Genomic DNA, 25,690 nt, shown 5'->3' with positions numbered 1-25,690 from the left:
TGCTTTACCCCCTCTATAGAAGCTACCTGACCTCCTGACTTCCTCCAACATGTTGTGTCTGTTACTCTGCATCTCCAACATCTGCAGAACCTCATCGGGACAGAGTGCAGAATGCAGCGGCTACATCGGGTCTCACTAATGTCGAGGAGGCCACACCTGGAAAGCTGGAAACAGTAGATGACCCCAACAGGCACGATGTTGAAAAGTTGCCTCATATGGAAGGACAGTTTGGGACCCTGACTAGTGGTGAGGAGAGTGGTTTGGGGCAGGTCTGGCACTTCATACACATGCAGTTGGCTTCCAGCCCCCTACACCCCTCCTTACCGTTGTAAACCTCTCCCTTTTGTGGATAACACTGCCACTTGGTGGTGATTTACCACAATAACAGGACCCCCTGATTTGTGGACTCCATTGTCACCAGGTGGCGCTCTGCCGCAATAACGCTGAGAGAAATGTGACGCTGCAGCTGCTGAAATGTTTATTCAAGATTTCCAGCAGACAAGTGTAAATGAGGCCGAAATAATTATTACTCCGGCTCCAATACAACACAACACAATAGTAACAACGTATATGCACAGAGTATATACCGTGCACGGTTTGATTGTATGTTCATAAAGTGAATAAAAACGGGGTGGGTGAGGAAGGAAACCTATGGTCCACACTGTCAGGGTGTTGAGTTTACCAGGAGACGGAGACTGCAGGGACGAGAGGTTTTCTGTTGACTAATACACTGTGTGTGGACCCCGCTGGCAATTCTGGTGTTGTGACCCGAATCGAGACAACTACCACGCTGCCCACTCCACCAACAACACGGCACCGCCGGACACATAACAGGGGACTTTACATCCCACAACACTGGATTCAGTGATGAAACCCGTGATTAATGTTGTTGTCCCACCGAAATCACAAGGAACGCCCATTAAGGTGCTTTTAAATGCGAGCGCACCACCACAGGTGACGTAACGACGACACCCCCTCGCTTCTGACACCGGGATCTGCCCTTACGTGCGCGGTGTCATCCACGTGCTAGTGAGCTCGAGCATTATCAGTTTAACAGCTGGGCTAATTATCACATGACCACTCCCTCCCTCACCGCTGACAGCTGAGAATTCAGGAGCTGCGCTATTCCCATTAGTGCAAAGCGATGTCAATCACTCATTACCAGCCGTCACAGAGGCGAACAAGCCGAGAGGGCGTTACCCCCGCTTCGACCTCGAACTCCCCATCACAGCGGAGTAAATGTCCGCTTTCTGATTTATTTCCATTTCCCTCCGAGGGAAGTTGGGGCGTTTGTGAAGCGTCTCCTGCGGCCGGAGTCTGATGTATCGCCGCGCGGTAGGAGACCGTTCGGCCCGTCGATTTGATGCCGGTGCCCCGGGGAAGGAGAGGAGGGATTTTATTGATAGGAAATAGATGGTGTGAGTGGGGCGGACAGGATGTTTGTCCCGGTGGAAATCTGTGGAACCGTCTGAGCCCACGGTGGTGGCGAGTAGAGGGATTCACCACATTGGGGGGCAAACACCGGCAGACTGTTGACCTGCAAATGGGGCCAATGATCCGGGAAACGTGACAATTATGTGTGTTTTGTTGAGATTGTACTTGGAATCCCACTCCCCATACTAACACGGGTTATATAGACCAAAGAACAAACTGTCAGAGGAACTCAGTGTGGAGAGAAATGGACCGTTAACATTTCAGGCTGAGACCCTCCCTCTGGACTGAGAGTGGACAGAAATAGTCAGAAAAACGAGGTGAGGGGTACGGATGGGGCAAGAGATGTGGAGTGAGAGGTGGATCCATGTGAGGGAGGAGGTGGGAAGGTGGAAACAGTGACTGGGGTGGGAGGTGAGTGGTTGGGGCAACACGGAGCTGCAGAAAATGGAAATTAATTCCACAGAGGATTAACAAAGAGGTTAGAGAATGTTTGTTATAGAGAGTGCAATAAAGATTCACCAGACTGATCCCTGGAGTTGTGGAGTCATCATATGAAGAAAGATCAAATGTGATAACCCTTTAATTTAGAGAATCGAGGACTGAGAGGTGAACACATTGAAATGCACAACATCATTACCGATTGAACCAGGGATCCCAGTCTCTGAAAAAGGGGGTGGACGCCTAGATTATAGAATAAAACCCCTATTTTTGAACTTTACCTGCTCTCCCAGTTTTATGCTTACCCTGTTCCTTCACACCCCCTTACTCCTTAAAGTTCAGCCCAGTTGCAACAGTCAGCAATTCATTCTTTTTGGCTTTTCCTAATGCCTCAGGGGTTGGCGCTTCCAGAAATTTATCAGTATCCATTGCTGCTGATTTCCACAGACAAATAAATCAAAAGGGATTTCCCCAGTCAAATCGATAATTAATCGATCAATAGCCCCCAAATTTGTTCATATCCTGGACGCAGGTCCCAAATTTGTTATGAACCATAATGCTTTAGAAACAAGCCAGCAGCAATAGACTACACCTGGAGTCTGGTTTTGATGTTAAAACCACTATCCTTAATAGAATCTACTTATAAAATTTCAACTTAAACAAGATAAACGGAAGTTAACAGTGTTATGTATATATATATGTGTGTAAATATAACTCCCAAACTATTGTGCTCAGGGGAAACAAGGCTTGGAGTCTTGAGATGGTAAAGTGTGAAAGTTCGGTTCATCCACAGAATAGATGATGAGAGATATTTGTAATCCAGGATAAATGTCAAGTGAAGGCAATTATGTCCAATTCCACAGGTTCTATGGTGGTAAAATGAGAGAACAGTCACTGTAGATTTTATCTGTCATCATTCCAAATCCACATATGAATTATCACCGAAAGTGACTTGTCACAAGGGGTATCGTCTTCAAATGAATGACCACGCTACACCCAGGCAAGGGTTAACACATCAGTGGTCTTCACAGGATACCCCAAAACAGATCCACTCCAATGGATCAGACAAGGTCACAACCACACATTCGAAGTATGGTGAATTGATAATTAACCTACCATTGTGGGCATAGGAAAGTTCTAAACAGTGGCCCTGTGGTGAACTACATATACCTGTCTGGACACCGCCCCCCCCCCCCTTGCTGACTGCTCCTGTGGCTCCTCCGACAGACCCCTGTATAAAGGCGATTGGAGGCACGGCTCCTCCCTCAGTCTCCGGGATGTGTGTGTTGATCTCTTGCTGCTCTGCTGCTGATAGTGCTCTATCTTTCAGCTAATAAAAGCCCATATCTCATCTCACGTCTCCGAGAGTTATTGATGGTGCATCAGACCCTTGGCCACCAGTTCCCCGGTTTCGATCCTTCCGTTTCTCCTCCTTCGTCTCCATCTGACTCTGAGTGTCTGTGTCCTCGGTTAAAACTCAACAAGCTGTGAGCGATGTAAATAAGCTGTAAGTCAGACTGATTCGCCTTCTTAATCTCTCTCTCTCTCTTAGAATGACAGTCCACAGCAAATGAAACCTAGGGATTCATAACAATGGCCACTCCCCATTGTGAACCTGCTGATGTCTCTGTAGGGTGGATGAATGAGTGAATCTCTTCCCACATTCTGAACAAGTGAACGGCTTCTTCCCAGTGTGAATTCGTTGATGACTCTGTAGGTAGGATGACCGAGTGAATCTCTTCCCACAGACTGAGCAGGTGAATGGCTTCTCCCCAGTGTGCACTCGCTGGTGTCTCTGTAGGGTGGATAAATGTGTGAATCTCTTCCCACAGACTGAGCAGGGGAATGGTCTCTCATCAGTATGAACTCGCTGATGACTCAGTAGTTGGGATGACTGTGTAAATCCCTTCCCACATTCTGAACAGTTGAATGGCTTCTCCCCAGTGTGAACTCGCTGATGACTCTGTAGGTTGGATGGATCAGTGAATCCCTTCCCACAGACTGAGCAGGTGAATGGCTTCTCCCCAGTGTGTACTCGCTGATGACTCAGTAGTTGGGATAACTGAGTAAATCCCTTCCCACATTCTGAGCAGGTGAACGGCTTTTCCCCAGTGTGAACTCGCAGATGACTCTGTACTTGGGATGACTGAGTGAATCTCTTCCCACAGACTGAGCAGGTGAACGGCTTCTCCCCAGTGTGAACTCGCTGGTGATTCTGTAGGGTGGATGAATGAGAGAATCTCTTCCCACAGACTGAGCAGGTGAATGGCCTCTCCCCAGTGTGAACTTGCTGATGACTCTGTAGGTTGGATGACCGAGTGAATCCTTTCCCACACACTGAGCAGGTGAAAGGCTTCTGCCCAGTGTGAACTCGCTGGTGACTATGCAGGGTGGATGAATCAGTAAATCCTTTCCCACATTCTGAGCAGGTGAACGGCTTCTCCCCAGTGTGAACTCGCTGATGTACCAGTAGGGTGGATGACTCAGTGAATCCTTTCCCACATTCTGAGCAGGTAAATGGTTTCTCCCCAGTGTGAACTCGCTGATGTCTCCGTAGGGTGGATGAATCAGTGAATCCTTTCCCACATTCTGAGCAGGTGAATGGCTTCTCTCCAGTGTGAACTCGCTGATGACTCTGTAGGGTGGATGAATCAGTGAATCCTTTCCCACATTCTGAGCAGGTGAACGGCTTCTCCCCAGTGTGAACTCGCTGGTGACTCTGTAGGTTGGATAACTCAGTGAATCCTTTCCCACTTTCTGAGCAGGTGAACGGCTTCTCCCCAGTGTGAACTCGCTGATGTCTCTTTAGGTTGGATAGATCAGTGAATTTTTTTCCACATTCTGAGCAGGTGAAAGGCCTCTCCCCAGTGTGAACTCGCTGGTGACTCTGTAGGTGGGATAACCGAGTAAATCCCTTCCCACAGACAGAGCAGGTGAACGGCTTCTCCCCAGTGTGAATTCGCCGATGTACCAGTAGGGTGGATGACTCAGTGAATCTCTTCCCACAGACTGAGTAAGTGTATGGCTTCTCCCCAGTGTGAAGTCGCTGGTGTTTCCATAGGGTGGAAGAGTGAGTGAATCTCTTCTCACAGACTGAGCAGGTCAACGGCCGCTCCCCGGTGTGAACCCGCTGGTGAGCCATTAGGTCAAATGACTGAGTGAATCCTTTCCCAGAAATTCAGCAGATGACCGGCCTCTGCCCAGTGTGGTGTGAACTGACTGGTGCGTCCACAGGTGGGAAGACCAACTGAATCCTTTATCACACACAGAACAGATGAATGGCCTTGCCCAGTGTGAACTTGCTGATGTACCTTCAATTGAGATTACCGAGTGAATCCACTCCCAGTGTCTGAGCAAGTGAACGGCCTTTCTCCTGTGTAAAATGACGGGCGTGCCAGTTGGTCAAATGACCGAGTAAATCCCTCCCCACAGTCTGAGCAGGAAGGATGGTCGATTGAATCCCTCGCTCCACTTCTTAAATATCTAGACAGAGACAACCAAACTGCTGTGCGGTGTTTGAGCTTCCTGGAGACAAATTCCTTCTCATTTTTAACCTGTAAAAAGATTTACAAAATCCATCAATCGGTTTAGGACAACATTTCAGATGAGATTACTTGAGTTGCCAAGCTTTGATCTGGTATCACACTGTTACAGTGAGGTTAATCCCAGGTTGGACAGATAAATACTGGCAGACCACAGTATGTGCGCTTGCAACACTGTGTGTCAGACAGAGTGGTCAGCAGCACTGGGGCTCCACAGGGGACTGTCCTGTCTCCCTTTGTCTTCATCATCTACACCTCGGACTTCAACTACACCACAGAGTCTTGCCATCTTCAGAAGTTTTCTGATGACTCTACCAGAGTTGGATGCATCAGTAAGGGAGATGAGGCTGAGTACAGGGCTACGGTGGGAAACTTGTCATATGGTGTGAGCAGAATCATCTGCAGCTTAATGAGAAAAAGACTGAGGAGCTGGTGGTGGACCTGAGGAGGGCTAAGGCACCGGTGACTCCTGTTTCCATCCAAAGGGTCAGAGTGAACATGTTGGAGGATTACAAGTACCTGGGGATACGAATTGACAATAAACTGGACTGGTCAAAGAACACAGAGGCTGTCTACAAGAAGGGTCAAAGCCGTCTCTATTTCCTGAGGAGACTGAGGTCCTTTAACATCTGCCAGATGATGCTGAGGATGTTCTACGAGTCTACGGTGGCCAGTGCTATCATGTTTGCTGTTGTGTGCTGGGGCAGCAGACTGAGGGTAGCAGACAGCAACAGAATCAACAAACTCATTCGTAAGGCCAGTGATGTTGTGGGGGTGAAACTGGACTCTCTGACGGTGGTGTCTGAAATGATGATGCTGTCCAAGTTGCATGCCATCTTGGACAATGTCTCCCATCCTTTCTATAATGTACTGGTTAGGCACAGGAGTACATTCAGCCAGAGACTCATTCCACTGAGATGCAACACTGAGTGTCATAGGAAGTCATTCCAGCCTGTGGCCGTCAAACTTTACAACTCCTCCTTCAGAGTGTCAGACACTCTGAGTCAATAGGCTGGTCCTGGACTTATTTCCACTTCGCATAACTTATTATCATTTAATTATTTTTGGTTTTATTTTGCTATATTTCTACTCTATTCTTGGTTGGTGCAACTGTAACAAAATCCAAATTCCCTCGGGATCAATAAAGTATGTCTATCCATCTGAAATCATCTCCTGACTGGGCAGAGTGCTGGTATCTGGAATGACCATCAATTATCTGATGTTCTTCCTGTCTCTATAAGAATGGGGCACTTTTGCCATCTCCAATTTGTACCCTGGCTCAGTTTGACTCTCTCCATTAGTATTATTCCTTGTTCCTGCTGAGCTGCATGGGTGTCTGGCCCCACAGTAATAGAAACAGTCTCATGCAAATAATCTTTCTTGACATGCATCTGGGATTTTCTTGTATGTATTATTAACTTAAAGTGCCACATTTTTAATGCCATATACAAAATTTCTGCTGAGATGACTTAGAGTATTTTTTTTATTATTTCAGGTTCTTGTCACAGTCATAGAAAATTACAACACAGAAACAAGCCCTTTGGGCCAACTGGTTTGTGCTAAACTATTTAAACTGCCCACTCCCATACCCCTACCATCCAGGTACCTACACGAACCTCTTAAATGTTGAAATCGAGCTCGCATGCACCACTTGTGCTGGCTGCTCATTCCACACCCGGATGACCGTCTGTGTGAAGAAGTTCCCCTCATGCTCCCCTTAACGGTTCACCTTTCACTCTTAACCAATGGCCTCTTGTTGTCGTCCCACCCAATCTCAGTGGAGAAAGCCAGCTTGCATTTACGTTATCTATGCCCCTCTATCGTAATCAAATCTCCCCTCAATCTTCTACATTCCAGGGTATAAAGTCCTGACCTGTTCAATCTTTCCTTATAATCCAAGTCCTCCAGACCTGGCAACATCCTTGTGAATTTTCTCTGAACTCTCTGAAACTCTTTTACATCTTTCCTGTAGGTAGGTGACCAAAACTGCACACAATATTCCAAATTAGGCCTCACCAATGTCTTCTACAAGTCAACATAACATCCATCTATCGTCAGTATTTGGTTCATCAAAGCCAATGGGCTGAAATCTTTTTTTCTGTCTCTATCTAACCATGATACCACTTTCAGTGAATTAAGGACTTGTATTCCCAGGTCCCTTTCTTCTACAACACTCCTCTGTGCCTGACCAGTCACCGTGAAAGACCTTCCTTGGTAGGTCAGACCGAAGTTCAACAACTCACACTTGTCTGCATTAAATTCCATTTTCCATTTCTGAAACCATTTTCCCAGCGGGTCCAGATCACACTGCAAGCCATGATAGTCCTTGCTGACCACTACACCACCAATCTTCGTTTCATCTACAGATCTGCTAATCCAGTTAAACACACTATCATCTAGAATACTGATATAGATGACAAACAACAACAGATCCAGCACTGATCCCTGTGGCAACCACTAGACACAGGCGTCCAGTCAGAGAGGCAATCATCTGCTACCACACTCTGGCTTCTCCCAAAGATGGTGTCTCGTTCAATTTACTATCTCATCTTGAATGCTGAGTGACTGAACCTTCTTGACCAGCTTCCCTTATGAGACTTTGTCAAGTGTCTTGCTAACACTTTCCTGATAACTTCCTCGAAAGACTCTATAAGACTGGTTAGACATGACCTACCATGCACAAAGCCATGCTGTCTATCCTTAATCAGTCCACATTGATCCAAATACTTATATGTCCGGTTCCTGCACATAACGTCACTACTGATGTCAAGCTCACCAATGTACAATTTCCTAGTTTATTTTTAGAGCTTTTCTCGAACAGTGGAACAACATTGGCTGTCCTCCAATCCTCCAGTACCTCACCTGTCACTGAGGATTATTTAAATATCTCTGCTTGTGCCCTGACAGTTTCTGCACTTGTCCTCCGCAGAGTCCCAGGGAACAACCTGTCAGGCCTTGGAGATTTATCCACGCTAATTTGCCTTAAGACAGCAAACAGCTCCACCTCTGTAATCTGTACAGGGTCCATGAAGTTGTTGCAGCTTTGCCTCACTTCCATAGACTCTGTGTCCATCTCCTGTGTAAATACAGATGCAAAAATAATCTCCCCATCTACTTTGTCTCCTCATATGGATTACCATTCTGATCTTGCAGTGGATTAATTTTATCCCTTGCAGTCTTTTTGCTCTTAACATATCTGCAGAATCCCTGAGGATTCTCCTTCACCTTCTCTGCCCAGGCAAGCTCATGCCTTCTTTTATTTCTTTCATATGTGTTCACTTGAATTTCCTGTATTTCATAAGTACCCCCATTTGTTCCTATCTGCCTGTACCTGGTAAACACCTCCTTTTTATTGATCTGGGAGAGGAAAGCCAAAGGGGTGACAGAGCTGCATGCTGGGAGGTGGGGGTAAGGAGGGTTAAACTAAACTTGCAGGGGGAATGGGAGCCTGAATAACAGAACAGATAGTGGAGGGGTTATGGAGACAGATGTTGTTCAGTCCTCATACAAAGTCAGGAATGAAAAAGTTGAGCATGGTGCAGTGAATATGCTGAGCCCTGTATATTTCAATACAAGGAGCAGCGTAGGAAAGGTAGATGTGTTCAGGGCATGGATCAACACCTGGAATTAAGATACTAGGATCTGGCAACTGTGGACTGGGACAGGCTGTTTTATGGCAAAGGTGTGCTTGGTAAATGGGAGTCCTTCAAAGCCAAATTTTTAAAGTACAAAGCGGGTATTTGCTTTTCAGAATAAAAAGTGAAGATAGAAACTGTAGGGAACCTTGGATTTCAAGAGATATTGAGACCCTGGTGAAGCACAAAATGAATAGATTTGCATAACAGGGATAGGCAGGCAGTTTCTTATGGAGGATAAGAAATGCAAGAGAACACATAAGAAATAAATCCAGATGGCTAAAAGAAGGCATGAGATTGTCCTGCAGAAATGATAATCAACAGGGATCATCGAGATAGATCAAGAGCAAAAGGATTGCAAGGCACAAAGTTGGTCCTCTGGAAGACTGGAATGGCAATCCACGTGTGGAGCGAAAGCAGATAGGGGAGATCTTAAATATTTTTTTCATCTCTGTTTACTCAGGAGATGGACAAAGGCGCTATGGGAGTGTGGAAAAGTGGCATTAAAATCATGGACCCTGCACAGATTAAAGAAAAAAAGTTATTTCGCTGTTCAACGTAGAACATAGAAATCTACAGCATGTTCTGGAGTATTGTGTGCAGTTTTGGTCTCCAAATTTGAGGAAGGACATTATTGCTATTGAGGGAGTGCAACGCAGGTTCACAAGGTTAATGCTTGGAATGGTGGAACTGTTATATGTTGAAAGATTGGAGCGACTGGGCTTGTATACACTGGAATTTAGAAGGATGAGAGGGGATCTGATTGAAACTTCTAAGATTATTAAGGGATTGGACACGCTGGAGGCAGGAAGCATGTTCCCGCTGATGGGTGAGTCCAGAACTTGAGGCCACAGTTTAAGAAGAAGGGGTAGGCCATTTAGAACAGAGATGCCGAAAAACTTTTTCACCCAGAGAGTGGTGGATATGTGGAATGCTCTGCCCCAGAAGGCAGTGGAGGCCAAGTCTCGGGATGCATTCAAGAGAGAGTTAGATAGAGCTTTTATAGTGGAGTCAAGGGATATGGGGAGAGGGTAGGAACGGGGTACTGATTGTGTATGATCAGCCATGATCACAGTGAATGGTGGTGCTGGCTAGAAGGGCCGAATGGCCTACTCCAGCAGCTACTGTCTATTGGCTATTGTTCCAGGCCATTCAGCCCGCAATGTTGTGCCAACCATGTAACTTACTCTAGAAAATGCGTAGAATTTCCGTAGTGTCTCCTAAACCAGAAGAAGAGGGCCTTTAAAGATGGTGATCGGTTGGAGCTTAAAAGAGTTCAGAAGGAACTCAGAGTACAGATAAGGGGGGCAATGGAGCAGTATAGGAGGAAGCTAGAACAAAAGCTGCAGAAAAAAAGCATGAAGGAGGTGTGGGATGGGATGAAGATCATCACCGGATGCGGTACAAAGCGGGGGGCGAACATAAGTGGAGATGTGGAGAAAGCGAACCAGCTGAACAACTTCTTCAACAGGTTCGACAGCTCAATCTCATCCTCACCGCAGAAATCCACACCAGGCTTACTTCCCTCACAGGAAAATAGCCACTCACAGGAGACCTTGCCCATGCCCAGGATTACGGCTGCACAGGTGGAAGGTCAACTGAGGAAGATCTGTACCAGCAAGGCGGCTGGACCGGATTGAGTTTCCCCACGATTACTGAGGGCCTGTGCGACTGAGCTGGGAGAACCACTACAGCGCATCTTCAACATGAGCCTGGAGCAGAGAAGAGTACCCAGACAGTGGTAAACATCCCGTATTGTCCCGGTACCGAAGAAACCACAACCAAGGGAGTTGAATGACTTCAGACCTGTTGCCTTGACGTCGCACGTGATGAAGACAATGGAGTGGCTGATAATATAGAATCTGAGGCCACAAACCAGGCACGCCCAGGATCCTCTTCAGTTTGCGTATAAGGAGAAGGTGGGAGTGGAGGATGCTATCATGTATTTGCTGCACAAATCACTCTCTCACCTAGATGGGGTCAGTTGTGCTGTGAGGATTACATTCCTTGACTTCTCTAGTGCCTTTAGCACCATCCAGCCCAAGATCTTAAGGCACAAACTAACGGAAATGGGAGTAGACTCTCACATGGTGGATTGGATAGTGGACTACTTGACAGATAGACCTCAGTATGTGCGGTTGGGAGACTGTAGGTCTGACACGGTGGTCAGCAGCACAGGAGCGCCGCAGGGGACCGTGCTCTCTCCGGTCCTGTTCACCCTGTACACATCGGACTTCCAATATAACTCGGAGTCCTGCCATGTGCAGAAGTTCGCTGATGACACGGCCATAGTGGGGTGTGTCAGGAATGGACAGGAGGAGGAGTATAGGAAACTGATACAGGACTTTGTGATATGGTGCAACTCAAACTACCTGCGTCTCAATATCACCAAGACCAAGGAGATGGTGGTGGACTTTAGGAGATCTAGGCCTCATATGGAGCCAGTGATCATTAATGGAGAATGTGTGGAGCAGGTTAAGACCTACAAGTATCTGGGAGTACAGTTAGACGAGAAGCTAGACTGGACTGCCAACACAGATGCCTTGTGCCGGAAGGCAGAGAGTCGACTGTACTTCCTTAGAAGGTTGGCGTCATTCAATGTCTGTAGTGAGATGCTGAAGATGTTGTATAGGTCAGTTGTGGAGAGCGCCCTCTTCTTTGTGGTGGCGTGTTGGGGAGGAAGCATTAAGAAGAGGGACGCCTCACGTCTTAATAAGCTGGTAAGGAAGGCGGGCTCTGTCGTGGGCAAAGTACTGGAGAGTTTAACATCGGTAGCTGAGCGAAGGGCGCTGAGTAGGCTACGGTCAATTATGGAAAACTCTGAACATCCTCTACATAGCACCATCCAGAGACAGAGAAGCAGTTTCAGCGACAGGATACTATCGATGCAATGCTCCTCAGACAGGATGAAGAGGTCAATACTCCCCAATGCCATTAGGCTGAACAATTCAACCGCCAGGACTTAAGAACTTTTTAAAAGCTATTATTAATGCTTTTTGAGATAGTGATTTAGATGCATATCATATTTTCTTACTGAGTTAAGTATTGTATGTAATTAGTTTTGCTACAACAAGTGTATGGGACATTGGAAAAAAAGTTGAATTTCCCCATGGGGATGAATAAAGTATCTATCTATCTATCTATCTATCTATCTATCTATCTATCTATCTATCTATCTATCTATCTATCTATCGATCTATCTATCTATCTATCTATCTATCTATCTATCTATCTATCTATCTATCTATCTATCTATCTATCTATCTATCTATCTATCTAGTGCATAGACCTCTATTTTTCTAAGCTCCATATTCCTATCTAAGAGGCTGTTAGAAGACCCTGTTGTATCTACATTGACCATCGCTGCTGGCAGTGCATTACACACACCCACCACTCTCTGTGCAAAAAAAAATTAACCCGGACATCCCTTCGGTATCTATTTTCAAGCACCTTAAACCTATGCCCCCTCAATTTAGCCATTTCAACCCTGAGAAAAAACTTCTGACTATTCACACAATCAATGCCCCTCATCAACTTATACACCTAAAAAATGCACTAAACAGAGACAAGGAAATTATACATTGCATCGAGGAATTGTTAGAAGTATCGAAGTTTTTTATTTTTTATATTTTTTTACACGGAGATTGGTCAGTGCGTGGAACAGGCTGCCAGCAGCCCTGGTGGACGCGGAAGTGAAAGGGTCTTTTAAGAGACTCCTGGATGGATACCTGGAGCTTAGAAAAGTAGAGGGCTATGGGCAAGGTAAGGATATGTTTGGCACAGCTTTGTGGGCCAAAAGGCCTGTATTGTGCTGTAGGTTTTCTATGTTCCTGTGTAGAAAAAATATAAGGGCATAGAACGGGTAAATTCAAGCAGGCTTTTTCAACTGATGTTACGTGTGATGACAACCAGAAGTGATGGGTTAAGTGGGGAGGTGAAATTTATGGGGAACATGTGTAAAACCTCTTCACTGAATTGGCTGTGAGAGTGTGGAATGAGGTGCCAGCACAAGTGGTGAACATGAGCTCAATTTCACCACTTAAGAGAAGTTTGGATGGGAGCCTGGATGGTAGGGGTATGGAGGGCGATGGTTCCAGTGCAGGCAGTTGCATTAGACAGCTTAAATGTTTTTTTGGCATTGACAAAATGGGCCAAATAGCCTGTTCCTGTACAGAACGTCTCCACATTTCTATGACAGAGAAGCTGGCCAAACTTGTTTGGAAGGGAAAAGGGAGGAGTGACAATGGAGCAGCAATGGCTGGAGTTTCTGGGAGCAATTCGGGAGCTGAGTGATCAATACATTCCAAAGAAGTGGAAGCATTGAAGAGGCAGGAGGACACAACTGTGTCTGGATAAGAAGACAAAGCCAACAGAAGCACCAAAGACAGGGCAAACAAAAGAGCAAAAACTATTAGGAAGCTTTTAGAAACCAACAGAAGATGACTAAACAAAAAGTCAGATGAGCTCAGGGCGTGGCATTATGATACTGTAGTCATTAATGAGTCTTGGTTGCACCCAGCAGTCTGAGACATTTAGAGGAACAATATCTGAGGCCTCAATATCTCCTGAAAACCACGGTTCCCTGCACCGGTTGCCTTACAACTTTTATTTTGGCAGGCACATACAAACCCTACACCCTCACTTCTGAAGAACTCCCACTTACAAGTACTCCTTTTCTAGAAAAACAGTCTGTCCCTATCCACACTTGTTAGATCTTTCTGATACCATCAGAATTGACCTTACTCCAATTTAGAATCTCAACCCATCATCCAGCCCGCTTTTTTTCCCATATTTACTTGGAATCTTATGTTGTTACGATCGCTAGATACGAAGTGTTTCCATACACTAATTTCAGTCACTAACAATGGATAATTTCCTAACAGCTTATTGCACACTTCTACGTCGGGAATTCTATGTCCTGATTAAGGGCACATTTGACAAACTCTACCCGATTTAGTCCTTATATATATATATAAAGTTAAAATCGCTTACTATATCAACCTTTTTTTCTTAGCATAGCCTGCAATCTCTGCAAAGTTTGGTCCTCTAAATCTCTCAGAGTGTTGGGTGCAACCAAGTCCCAATAATGGCTACAATATCACAATTCCCTGTCCTGAGCTCATCGGCCTTTCCTATGATGCTTCTTGCATTGTGAAAGACACAGCTCAGCACAGTCATTGCACCCTGCTGAACCTTTTGATAGATAGATAGATAGATAGATAGATAGATAGATAGATAGATAGATAGATAGATAGATAGATAGATAGATAGATAGATAGATAGATAGATAGATAGATAGATAGATACTTTATTCATCCCCATTGGGAAATTCAACTTTTTTCCAATGTCCCATACACTTGTTGTAGCAAAACTAATTACATACAATACTTAACTCAGTAAAAAATATGATATGCATCTAAATCACTATCTCAAAAAGCATTAATAATAGCTTTTAAAAAGTTCTTAAGTCCTGGCGGTTGAATTATAAAGCCTAATGGCATTGGGGAGTATTGACCTCTTCATCCTGTCTGAGGAGCATTGCATCGATAGTAACCTGTCGCTGAAACTGCTTCTCTGTCTCTGGATGGTGCTATGTAGAGCTGACTCTCTCTGAGTTCTGAACAACGTCTGCCTGGTGTCCAGAAAGTAACCTCTCCCTCAATGTCACAAAAGCAAGGGAACTGGTTGTGGACTACGAAAGGAATGGAGACAGGTTAACCCCTATTGATATCAATGGATCTGAGGTTGAGAGAGTGAACAGCTTTAAGTTCCCCGGCATAAACATCACCGAGGATCTCATGTGGTCTGTACATACCGGCTGTGTGGGACGTCGCCGTGCGCCTCTTTCACGTCAGATGGTTGAAGAAGCTTGGGATGGATTCCCAAATACTAAGAACTTTCTACAGGGGCAAAATTGAGAGCATCCTGACGGCTGCATCACTGCCGGGTATGGGAACTGTACTTCCCTTAATCGCAGGAACCTGCAGAGAGTGGTGCAGACAGCCCAGCACATCTGCAGATGTGAACTTCTCATTGTTCAGGACATTTACAAAGACAGGTGTGTAAAACCTCCCAAAGGATCACTGTGGACCCAAGTGACCCCAACCACAAAGTGTTCCAGCTTCTACCAATCGGGAAACGGCACCGCAGCATAAAAGCCAGGCCCAACAGGCTCCTCGATGACTTCTTCCACCAGGCCAACAGACTGATTAATTTATGCTGATACAATTGTGTTTCTGTTATAACCACTATCCTATGTACAAACCATTTATTATAAATTGCACATTGCACATTTAGATGGAGAAGTAATGTAAAGATTTCCACTCCTCATGTATATGAATGATATAAGTCAATTCATTTCACCCACTTCACCATCTGTTCTGGCATTCTGACTCCAATTCCCCCCTGCAAATTTAGTTTCACCACACACCCTCCCCACCACACACTAGCAATAGCAAGCCTTACCACTAGAATATTAGATCTCTGCTAGTTTTAATTTCCGAACATTTGAGTTTCCTCTGCCATGTAAACCCCCCCCCCCCAACAGTTTAAAAAGTGGTCTACCTGTTGTTGTATGAGATGGCGCCAAGAGTACTCTGCGATAGATATTTAACCTCATTGTCCTTCCTTACTCTCACCCAGTTTAATGTGTCCTGCACCTTGGGTGTAACTCACCTCTCTTGATGTTATAACTATCACCCCCTCCAACTCCTAGATGATCCAGAATTCATCCATTTCCAGCTTCAGCTCCTTAAAATGCAGGGTTACAAGCTGCAGCTGGATGCACGTGAGGGTATCAGGGGCACTGGAGGTCACCCCGCCTTCCCACCAATGTCCTGTCTAATTTGTAATGACCAGTGTACCGAAACACCTTGTCCTGTGCAATTTTTACCCACTGACAACAAGACGTGCACACTGAATTTTAAATAGGGACGTATTTCTTTTAACAGCTAGCAAATCACTGTCGATAAGAACTTTGATCTCCTCTGGGTTTGATCGAGTTCATCTGCACTCTCACACAAACTATGTAACCGGACTGTTGCGAGTTATGAAGAATTTTCTCACTAGAGCTTTTGCAAACCGTCCATGTGTGATTTGCTTGCTAAATGATACTTTCAAAGGTCAGATTTCCAAATATCACTCCCCACTTGCAAATTCTCCTGCAAATTTTGCATCGGCACAATACTGTAACACCAGTTTCTGTATTGTACATAAATATTTCCCCTGAACCCTCCCCCAAGTGACAGATGGTGTTGAACTCAGTGATGACAATGCCAATGAATATGAAGGGAAGGGCAGTAGTCTGTCTCATTGGAGTCTGGCACATTTGTGATCTGAAAGCTGCTTGTTGCCCAGGACAAAGGTGCTTGATATCATTACGTACCCAGAGAGAATGGGTCAAAACATGTTCTCACCGGTAGAAAAGTGCAGAACGAGAGGAGGTAGCTCAAGCAACACACACAAAATGCTGGAGGAGCTCAGCAGGCCAGGCAGCATCTATGGAAAAGAGTACTAATGCTGAGCTCCACCGGCATTTTGTGTGTGTTGCTTGGATTTCCAGCATCTGCAGATTTTCTCTTGTTTGTGATCGGAGATAGAACAAAGGTGATTTTCTCAACTGGAGATGTAAATGATTTTTGTTCCCTTTCTCCGAGTTCCTAATCGTTGCATTTAGATAGCTGGAGCTCAGCTCTGTCTGAGCGGTCCATCAGTTCCCATTCCCTCATCAGCCGGAAGCTCTCCGGGGCCCGTGTACGGATCGTCGGGCTGAGAGAGAGGGAAGAGAGCAGGACTGTCCCGGGATTGCGGGCTACGATATCCGGAGTTCACAGCAAATGTCCCTCAGTCGGTGTTTAAGATAGCAGCCCGGAAAATCATTCTTACTTTTACCGATCCTCTGGTGCTATTCGGTGACGTCATCGACGATGCCTGTGCATTTGATCGTTGCTTCAGAAGCAGCGAAATTTTAAACCCAGGGGTTTATGGGTAATCGCGGAGTCATTAAACATTCCTGCTAGCACCGGTTTCATGTCCACACCTCAGGGTTATTTTCTGCGTAGAGAACTCAGCAGCTGTTTTAACCTAGAAAGCGGCTCCCAAAAACAATATACTCAATATCAACAGGCATTCTATTTATCTAATGCTTCTCGTACAACCCTCTTTCAAAGGCAGATATAAAACACAAGAGATTCTGCAGTTGTAGGAATACAAACACACACACACACACACACACACACACACACACACACACACACACACACACACACACACACACACACACACACACACACACACACACACAATGCTGGAGGAACTGTGCAGTTCAGGTAGCAACTAAGCAGAGGAGTACACAGTCTAGGCGTGCTGAAGGGGCTCGGTCTAAACGTTGTCTATTTATTCCTCTCCACATTTGCTGCCTGATCTGTTGACTTCCTCCAGTGTTTTGCAGAAATTAACCACCTTTTTTTCAATCAAGCAGTTTCCAAGTGTGTCGGATCGTTCATTCGTAGCCACATCCTGCAGGTTCGGTTTCTCTTCTTCCTCCTCCTTGTAAACTCCAGGCCCCATCTCTTTCTGGAGCCCCAAATCCCTGACTGGCAATTTGGTTTCTGACTCTGCTCCATCGAAGATTCACTCGCTAGTCTGCTGTCAGACTTCAGAGGTGCATTGTAACAACCCAGCAGTTCGAAGCAAAGACCTTTGAAATTTGTGAGAATGACCTAAAACATTGAAAAGAGCGGAGAAGAAGGAGTTTAACCATCTTCGTCCGGAGCCCTGAACAACGTCACAACCACAGTGAGCTCATCGTCTTATTCAGTCTGGAGAAAATCATGCAGGGAATTCATGCAGGTGTATAAGATGATGAGAGGCATTGGTCGTGTGGATAGCCAGAGGCTTTTCCCAGGGCTGAAACGGCTAACACGAGGGGGAATAGGTTTAAGCTGCTTGGAAGAAGGTACAGAGGAGATGTCAGAGCCAAGTTTTTTAAACAAAGAGTGGTGGGTGTATGTAATGCTCTGCCAGCGACGGTGGTAGAGGCGGATAAAATAGGGTCTTTTAAGAGACTCTTAGATAGGTACATGGAGCTTAGGAAAATAGAGGGAGATGCGGTAGGGTAACTCTAGGCAGTTTAGAGACTAAGTTACATGGTCGGCACAACATTGTGGGCCAAAGGGTCTGTAATGTGTTGAACATTTCTGTGATTCTATGGAATTCAAGGGAAATCTCCTATCCCACGGAGTGGTGACTATTTGCAATCTGTCACGTCAGGGAGGGTGAGAGGGGAACGGCAGGGGTAGATTTTGATATACGGATATGGAACAGAAACATGGGCAGGAACCAGATGGGCCGAGTGGCCTTTCTAGTGTACATAGTGAGTGTAGTAGAGACAGTAAGTACCTGAGACACGGGATTTGATACAGAACTGATTGATCGTTCACAGATCCACAATATTAAACACCAGTCCAGTTTAAGGCAAACATCAGTAGAACAGAATCCTCCAAGGCTCAGTGACCAGGGTTCAGTCCTGGGTGCGATGAGCAGCCGCAAGAACTGCAGAATCTGACAGTAACAGTCCCTCGTGAACCTGCAGCTGCCTTCAGTCACCTTGATGGTTAAACATTTAGCACGGAGCTGATTTGAATTTCCTCCCTGATCTGACTCTTTACTTTCTGCATTCCAAAAAAACTTGTAACTTCCCGTTCATTCTTTCCCTGATGCGAACCTATTCCAGTTGTGGACAGGGAAATATGTCAACTACAATAGTTGTTATTAATCAGACTATGTCCCTCTCGCTCTGTATCTCTCACACCCACCCTCTACTTTCAGATAATTGTATTCCCACCCAATCGATTAAAGCTCGTCTTGTTTCGGATTTGTTTTCATTCCACACCAACACAGCCCTTTGAGCAGATATGATGCTAGCAAACTTTCCGGCGGTTAACATTATTGCTCTTTGTCCGTCCTTCCAAATTCTCCTCTCTATCTCAAATCCTGTAATATCACAGTCAGATACACCCGTCTGTTTTTTTTTCAGGAAAAGCACATCACTGCTATCCAGGGTCCGGGGGTTTGATACGTGAGCTGTTATGCGCCATGATTTGGCGCTTGACTTCCCATGAAGAAATATGGCAGCAATAATTTCCCGTCAGAGTGGTAAACAGACAGCGGTACCCAACCACACCCCGGGGAATTGCTGTGCCGAAACTTGGATACCAGCCGTGTTCAGACAATAACTGTAGAGCTCTTCCCTGGTTGCGAAGAGTGTAGAATAGCACAGAATAAATTCATTTGCCCCATTTGACGGAGAGATGATTCTCAAATACTATGCACCACAGAATTAGCGTGGAACAGCGTCTAGTCAGAACATCCAACTGCAGTAATGTCTAAAGACTTTCCTTTATCTTCCTTGAAAATTCACTGAGAATTCTTCCATAATCTCTTCAGCTACCTTATGCAGAAACCTAGAATGCAGTCTCAGTCACATTCTTCTTAGCGAAAAGTTTGAAAGGTACATCTAATGTCAGAAAATGCATACGATATACATGCTGAAATGCTTTTTCTTCACAACCATCCACGAAAACAAAGGAGTGCCTCAAAGATTGAACGACCCCCCCCCCCCACAGCTCCTCTCCCTCCTGCGAGTAAGCGGCGGCAAGCACGACACCCTCCCACCACCGGCAAAACAAAAGCAGCGACACCCGTCACCGAGTACTCAAGCGTGCACCAAAAGCAACAGTAAAGACACAGACTTGCAGAACTGGAAAGACTACATTGTTCACCCGGCATTCGACACACCACAGGCTCTCTCTCTGCCAAATAAGGGAGAAAGAGATGTCTCCGTTTCACACCGAGAGCCGAGACATGACAAACAACTCGCTGCTTTACGATGTTGAAAGCCGGTTGCGTCACTTTTCTCGAGCTCAGATCTCAGGTCTCTGGGCACACAGCCAGAACAATTGCCAACACTTGCCCCAGATATATACGAGTTCAGACACATTCTTATTGATTTGCACAGTGATGACTGATACAAAATAATTAGTAAGTTCGTCCCCCATTTCTTTGTCCGCCATTACCACATCCCCAGTGATCTTGCCTCTCTTCTACTTTTCATATATCTCAAATCAAAAGTATTCTCTTTTATATTATGCACTCTTACCTGCAAATTACTTATTACTCTCCTCTTCTGATTATCTTTAGATGGTTGTTGCAGTTGTTTTTTTAAACTCTGCCCAATATTTTTGTTTCCCACTATTTTTTTTTATATGGTCAGCTCTTACTTTTGCTTGACTTTCGTCTTTTACTTTCATCACTTGTCTCATCCTCCTTTTACACCGTGGATCTTGGCACTTTACTGAACTTTGAAGTAAGACTGAGAATTTATAGGATTATGGACTAGTGGAACAGTGGAAAATTCCAGGAAATCTGCAGATGCTGGAAACTCAAGCAACACACACAAAATGCTGGTGGAACACAGCAGGCCAGGCAGCATCTATAGAGAGAAGCGCTGTCGACGTTTCGGGACAAGACCATTCGTCAGGACTAACTGACAGGAAAGATAGGAAGAGATTTGAAAGTAGGAGGGGAAGGGGAAATGCGAAATGATAGGAGAAGACCGGAGGGCGTGGAGTGAAGCTGAGAGCCAGACAAGTGATTCGCAAAAGGGATACAGAGCCAGAGAAGGGAAAGGATCATGGGACGAGAGACCTCGGGAGAAAGAAAGGGGAAGGGGACCACCAGAGGGAGATGAAGAACTTGCAGAGTGATGGGCAGAGAGAGAAAAAAACCTAAATATATCAGTGATGGGGTAAGAAGGGGAGGGGCATTAACTGAAGTTAGCGAAGTCAATGTTCATGCCATCAGGTTGGAGGCTACCCAGCCTGTACATAAGGTGCTGTTCCTCCAACCTGAGTGTGGCTTCATCTTGGCAGTAGAGAAGGCCATGGATAGACATATCAGAATGGGAATAGGACGTGGAATTTAAATGTGTGGCCACTGGGAGATCCTGCTTTCTCTTGCGGACGGAGCGTAGGTGTTCAGCGAAACGGTTTCCAAGTCTGCGTCGGGTCTCACCATAGGCCACACCGGGAGCACTGGACCTCCTCAAAATTTTGCGCACTGAAGAATTAATTCTGATTCGGACCACAAGTTAGAAAGACTCATTGAAGAAAGGTGAGTCTTTGTGTGATTCAGCGCAAGCATTGTGGAACAGGGTGTCGCGTTACATGCTGGATAGACTGAAATTCAGGTTCATGAAGGTTTTATCAAGTGAACATTGCTCAGGGTGTGTTCACTTACTGTTAGTTTCCGTAAAATTCAGATACTCGGATTCCCTGAAACCAGACCCAGGTGTTCTGCATCAGGTCGGAAGATGGACTGTATTCAGCAGTGTTATGGCGTTTTAATAAGCACACTTGCAACGGTAGTATTTCTAATATTTCTACCATATCAATATTATCAGTGAAATCGCGCGGCTTTACGGAACTGTGTGCTCGATTATTCTGTATGTGTGTTTTTTTAGGGAAGATGAGGTACTTCTGACAGTGATATTTATGTTAACAAATATTGTGGCAATTCTCAGTGGTCGTAGATATAAATAGCAAATTCTACCCTCAGTGGGTACTTTACCATCTACCATGTACCTCCTGTACCTAATAATGTGGCCACTGAATGCATGGCATTCAGCTGCTGTTCCCCATCCACGTCAATGCTGACCACTGCGCTACCGGGCCGCAACGTTTAACAACCTCAGCTTGATTTCGCTGATTTAGTTGAATTAGACGTAACATGATTTATCCTCGGGTACTAGATGAATCGATGAATTTGCGTGAATTTGCTGGTATCAGATAAGGACGGGGTGTTGAATGTATTCTCTGTTATTTGAATGTAGGAGAGGAGATTCTTTTCCCCGCTGGTGTTTAGATAAATCAATTGGGCACTTGCTGAGGGGAATGAGCATCACGCAGAGTCTGGACAGGAATTGGAGAGCATGCTTGCTACTGGAAGGGGAGCTGAAACAGATGGAGATAGATTATATTATTTTTATTAGGTAGAACTCATGTGTCTTCAGAAATCTCCACCTCAAAGGGAAAGAGAAGCAGAGGTTTTTTTTTCAATGTGTTTAATTCCGCAGCGCACAGGTTATTGACAGAATAGGGAGTGAATTGGTCCAGACGGTCCCAGGGATGTGTCACTGATATCACAGTCCAGCTGTGATCATAGCGAATGGCAGAAAAGGACTGAGGGGGCGAATGACATGTTACTAATTCAACAGACCAGCAGCAGATTTTGACAAATAAGGAAAGCTGTGAATTTAATGCTTGGTGTTTTGCCAACCTTCTCTGACGAGGAACGGCAAATGTATCTGTAAAATAAGGGCGGTGTCAGACAGATTCGCCAGCGGGAAATGTTCATAATTTAATATGATTGCTGCTGTGAAGTGCTAACCTGTTTCCAGTCAGTGAGCAATAAACTGAAGGAGAAGGGCGCCCGTATCTTGCTGTCGACTTTGACCGGTTGTTATCACTGGGTGGTGGTTATCTCGGTACAGTTGCTCCCCAATCGGCCCATTACTGGAATGATCCAACTGCCAACATCTTTTAAAAATGGCTCTTTACAAACAGACTGACCTTGAAGTCAGTTCCTGACAACTGGGCCACAGTTAAATCTGGAGAAAGAGAATGTCCAGTGTTGAAAAGAAAAACAATACACCATATACATGATATTTCATCAGAGTTCACGGCTCCCTTCCTCCTGCTGTCTCTGTGCAATAAAGCCACAGCGATCTTTGCCCTGAGCAGTTGCTGAAGTTTATAATCTGACAATAAACTGGTCCCAAGGTGAACCATAAATGAAAGCGACAACACCAACAGACTCGGACCAGAATGCGGGTAGTGATTTCTCTCTGGAGAGGATGAAAATCTCTGGATGAAATAACTCTGGCGGGGTTTTCAGCTATGACTACCTACAAAGCAAAACCCTACATCATGAAGGACAGTATTGTTTCGCTTCCAGTCGAGCTCAACCCCTTTCATGCTCGATGAGAAAGGAAGAATAAAGTTCCAGCTCTGAGGATCCTGCAGCATCCAATGAGCATGTGATCTCTGCGTTGGAGGCCGACGTCAGGTTGTCCATCAAGAGGGTGAACCCTGCAAGGTGGCAGTCCCCTATGGAGTACCTGGTAAGGCTCTGAAAGCTGTGCCATCTAACTGGCAGGGGTATTGAAAGACATTTTCAGTGGCATTGCTACGGTTGGCAATTCGCACCTCCTTGAAACGGCCAGCAAATATACCAGTGCCCAGCAATTTCAGCGTAAGCTGCCTTAACGAATATTACACAGAGCACTCAGGCCTACGGTGATGAAATGCTTTGAGGTATAGTTCATGGCTCGAATAGTCTCCAGTCTCAGTAAGGACCTGGAACTTCTGCAATTTGCCTCCGCCATCTATAGCAGAAGCGATCTCAGTGAAACTCCTCGCAGCCTTGGATCACCTGGACAGTACAAATACCTACATCAGGATGCTTTCTATTGGCTATGGCTCAGCTTACAATACCATCATTCCCACAGTCCTGATCGGAAAACTACAGACCATGTGCCTCAGTGACTGCAATCGCTCGTCCGTCAGCTGCAACCGCCTTGCCGAAACTTTGATGTTCCTTCTACCCCGGAGCCTCGGCTGGCTACACCGGCATGGAATTGGTCGTCTACAGGGCAGCGCAGGGCCGCTTCCCGGTGTCGCGTCGTCCGGGACGTTCCTTGTAATGTCGGAAAACGGCCGGTCTGTGAGCTCCAGGAGCAGGAAACCCAAACGAGAAATGACAGTCTGAGTGCAGCTGCAGATCCGAGGATTCAACAGGTCCCCATCCACCTTGAAACGAAAAATGAAAGAGATGAAGTAAGATGAAGCCGATGAGCCTGAAAGGGCAACCAGTTGGAGCCATCTTATCTCCTCCTCCCCTAAACCCCCCACGCCCCTCCCCCAGATTCCTTAGCTACTTCTTTAGTAGTGTTTCCGGCAATATCTGAATTTCTGCTGAAACCACACGCTTCCTTCAGCTAGTGTAGAGGAATACTTATGGCCCTTGATGTTATTTTCAACCATGGTCGCTTTTGCTTAATAGATCAATATTGCCCCTCTCAGTCTCGGCATACAACACGCGAATAGTAACCTTCTTGCAATATTTAACTCTGACTCCACACTGACACGAACCCCGTTTCGAAGAAGTAGTTAGAATCTGATTATTTCGCAATCGAGATATCAGTTTTCCAAATTAATCAGTTTTCCAAATAAATTCAGTATTTGTCAGGTTTGTGTTTCTTGTCCGGAATCCTGTCACTCGCAGTGAGTTCCATTTGACCTACAGCATGTTGAAGATGCTCCACTTTTACAGCACTAATATATTTACTCTGTTTGCCGGATATCTGTACAGTGTTTTAAACGATCGATATGACATGAAACATCGGACAGTGTCGGGCTTTGTGAACTCGGTGTCCGAACGTGCACTAAAACACGTCACTGTGAGTTTCACCACTCTGTACTGACACTTTCACTACTTGCCATATACAGGTTGGTCTCTGTAACTCTCCAGCTCAGTCAATGCCCACATCCCTTTTCCACTTCAATTCTCTATCGCTCGCTCTACGGCTCTGTCTCAGTCTGTTCTGTTCACGTGACTGCTGTTCTTCGGCTCCTAGCAACACGGTCTCGCGCTTATTCTTTGGTCACGAGCAGAGCCGGATCCCCGTCCATTCGTGTGCCCGAGAGCCTCTTGAGCGCTGATATCGCATTCGCCCTGTTACTATCCGCAAATCTGGTATCTGCCGCTCTGTGTTAATAATTTGTCGCTCATATTCCTTTGCCCCTATAAACTTCAATGCATGCACCCCGATGATAGACATTTAATCATTCGAAACGTATACCGACTCTCTGCTATAACTGTGCCGCTCATGATCTCATAGATCCATAACATTTCTCCTCTCGGTCACACGAAAAAAACAACAACAACCTATTTTGTCCACATGACTTATAACTCGGACATAATCTGGAAAATATCATCTGCGTCGTTACTGGAAAAACATGCAAAGTACCCAGTATATTCATCTGCAATTTCCTTGCCCCCATTACCACGTCTCCAGCATCATTTTCCAGTAATCCAGTATTAACCTCCCCCCCGCTCCTTCTACGCATTATATAAGGGAACAAAGGTTTAGCTTCCTGCTTTATGTCATTGCCAAGTTTGCTCTGATTTCATCTTTTTTTCCTTTTTTAACAGTTTTTTTTAATTGCCTTTTGTTGAAAATTAATAGCTTCCCAATCACCCTTCCCCTTAAATTCTGCGACCTTATCTGCCCTTTCCTTGGCCTTTCTGCAGTCCGTAATTTCCCCTGTCAGCCACGGCTGCTTACACCTGTCATTTGAGAACTTCTTCCTCCGTGGGATATATCCATCTTGCGCCTCGTGAACTATTCCCAGAAACTTCAACCACCTCTGCTCTGCCGCCATCACCGCAGGAATCCTCCTCTGATCGACCCGGGCAATGTTCTGTCTCGTGCCCCTGTAATACCCTTTATTCAGTAGAACGATGAATAATTCTGTAACTTACCCACCCACCCCCAGCACCCCAGCAGAATATCTCTTGCAA

The 25,690-nt window shown here is 45.5% G+C and overlaps 1 protein-coding gene across 1 annotated transcript; it reads right to left on the bottom strand.

Moving 5' to 3' along the window:
* Positions 1 to 3,457: 3,457 nt before the first annotated feature.
* LOC140721520 (uncharacterized) lies at positions 3,458 to 25,551 on the bottom strand. The gene is made up of 5 exons (XM_073036335.1): positions 25,336 to 25,551; positions 23,638 to 23,916; positions 23,226 to 23,364; positions 22,678 to 22,715; positions 3,458 to 4,918 (listed from the first exon to the last, which is right to left on the bottom strand). Exons 1-5 carry the CDS (start codon positions 25,549 to 25,551, stop codon positions 3,458 to 3,460), a joined length of 2,133 nt encoding a protein of 710 aa, XP_072892436.1.
* Positions 25,552 to 25,690: the final 139 nt, after the last annotated feature.

This window comes from Hemitrygon akajei, unplaced genomic scaffold (assembly GCF_048418815.1).
Source record: "Hemitrygon akajei unplaced genomic scaffold, sHemAka1.3 Scf000057, whole genome shotgun sequence".
NCBI lineage: Eukaryota > Metazoa > Chordata > Chondrichthyes > Myliobatiformes > Dasyatidae > Hemitrygon > Hemitrygon akajei.
This window is presented reverse-complemented; position numbering and strand designations above follow the sequence as displayed.

What these genes read in the sequence shown, in the direction of transcription:
- LOC140721520 (XM_073036335.1), bottom strand. Translation starts at nt 25,551, where the DNA reads ATGGCGGCAGAGCAGAGGTGGTTGAAGTTTCTGGGAATAGTTCACGAG. An exon ending in CTATTAATTTTCAACAAAAG is followed by an intron (nt 23,917 to 25,335) that starts GCAATTAAAAAA and finishes TTTCGTTTCAAG; the next exon opens with GTGGATGGGGACCTGTTGAA. An exon ending in TGCAGTCACTGAGGCACATG is followed by an intron (nt 23,365 to 23,637) that starts GTCTGTAGTTTT and finishes TCGTTAAGGCAG; the next exon opens with CTTACGCTGAAATTGCTGGG.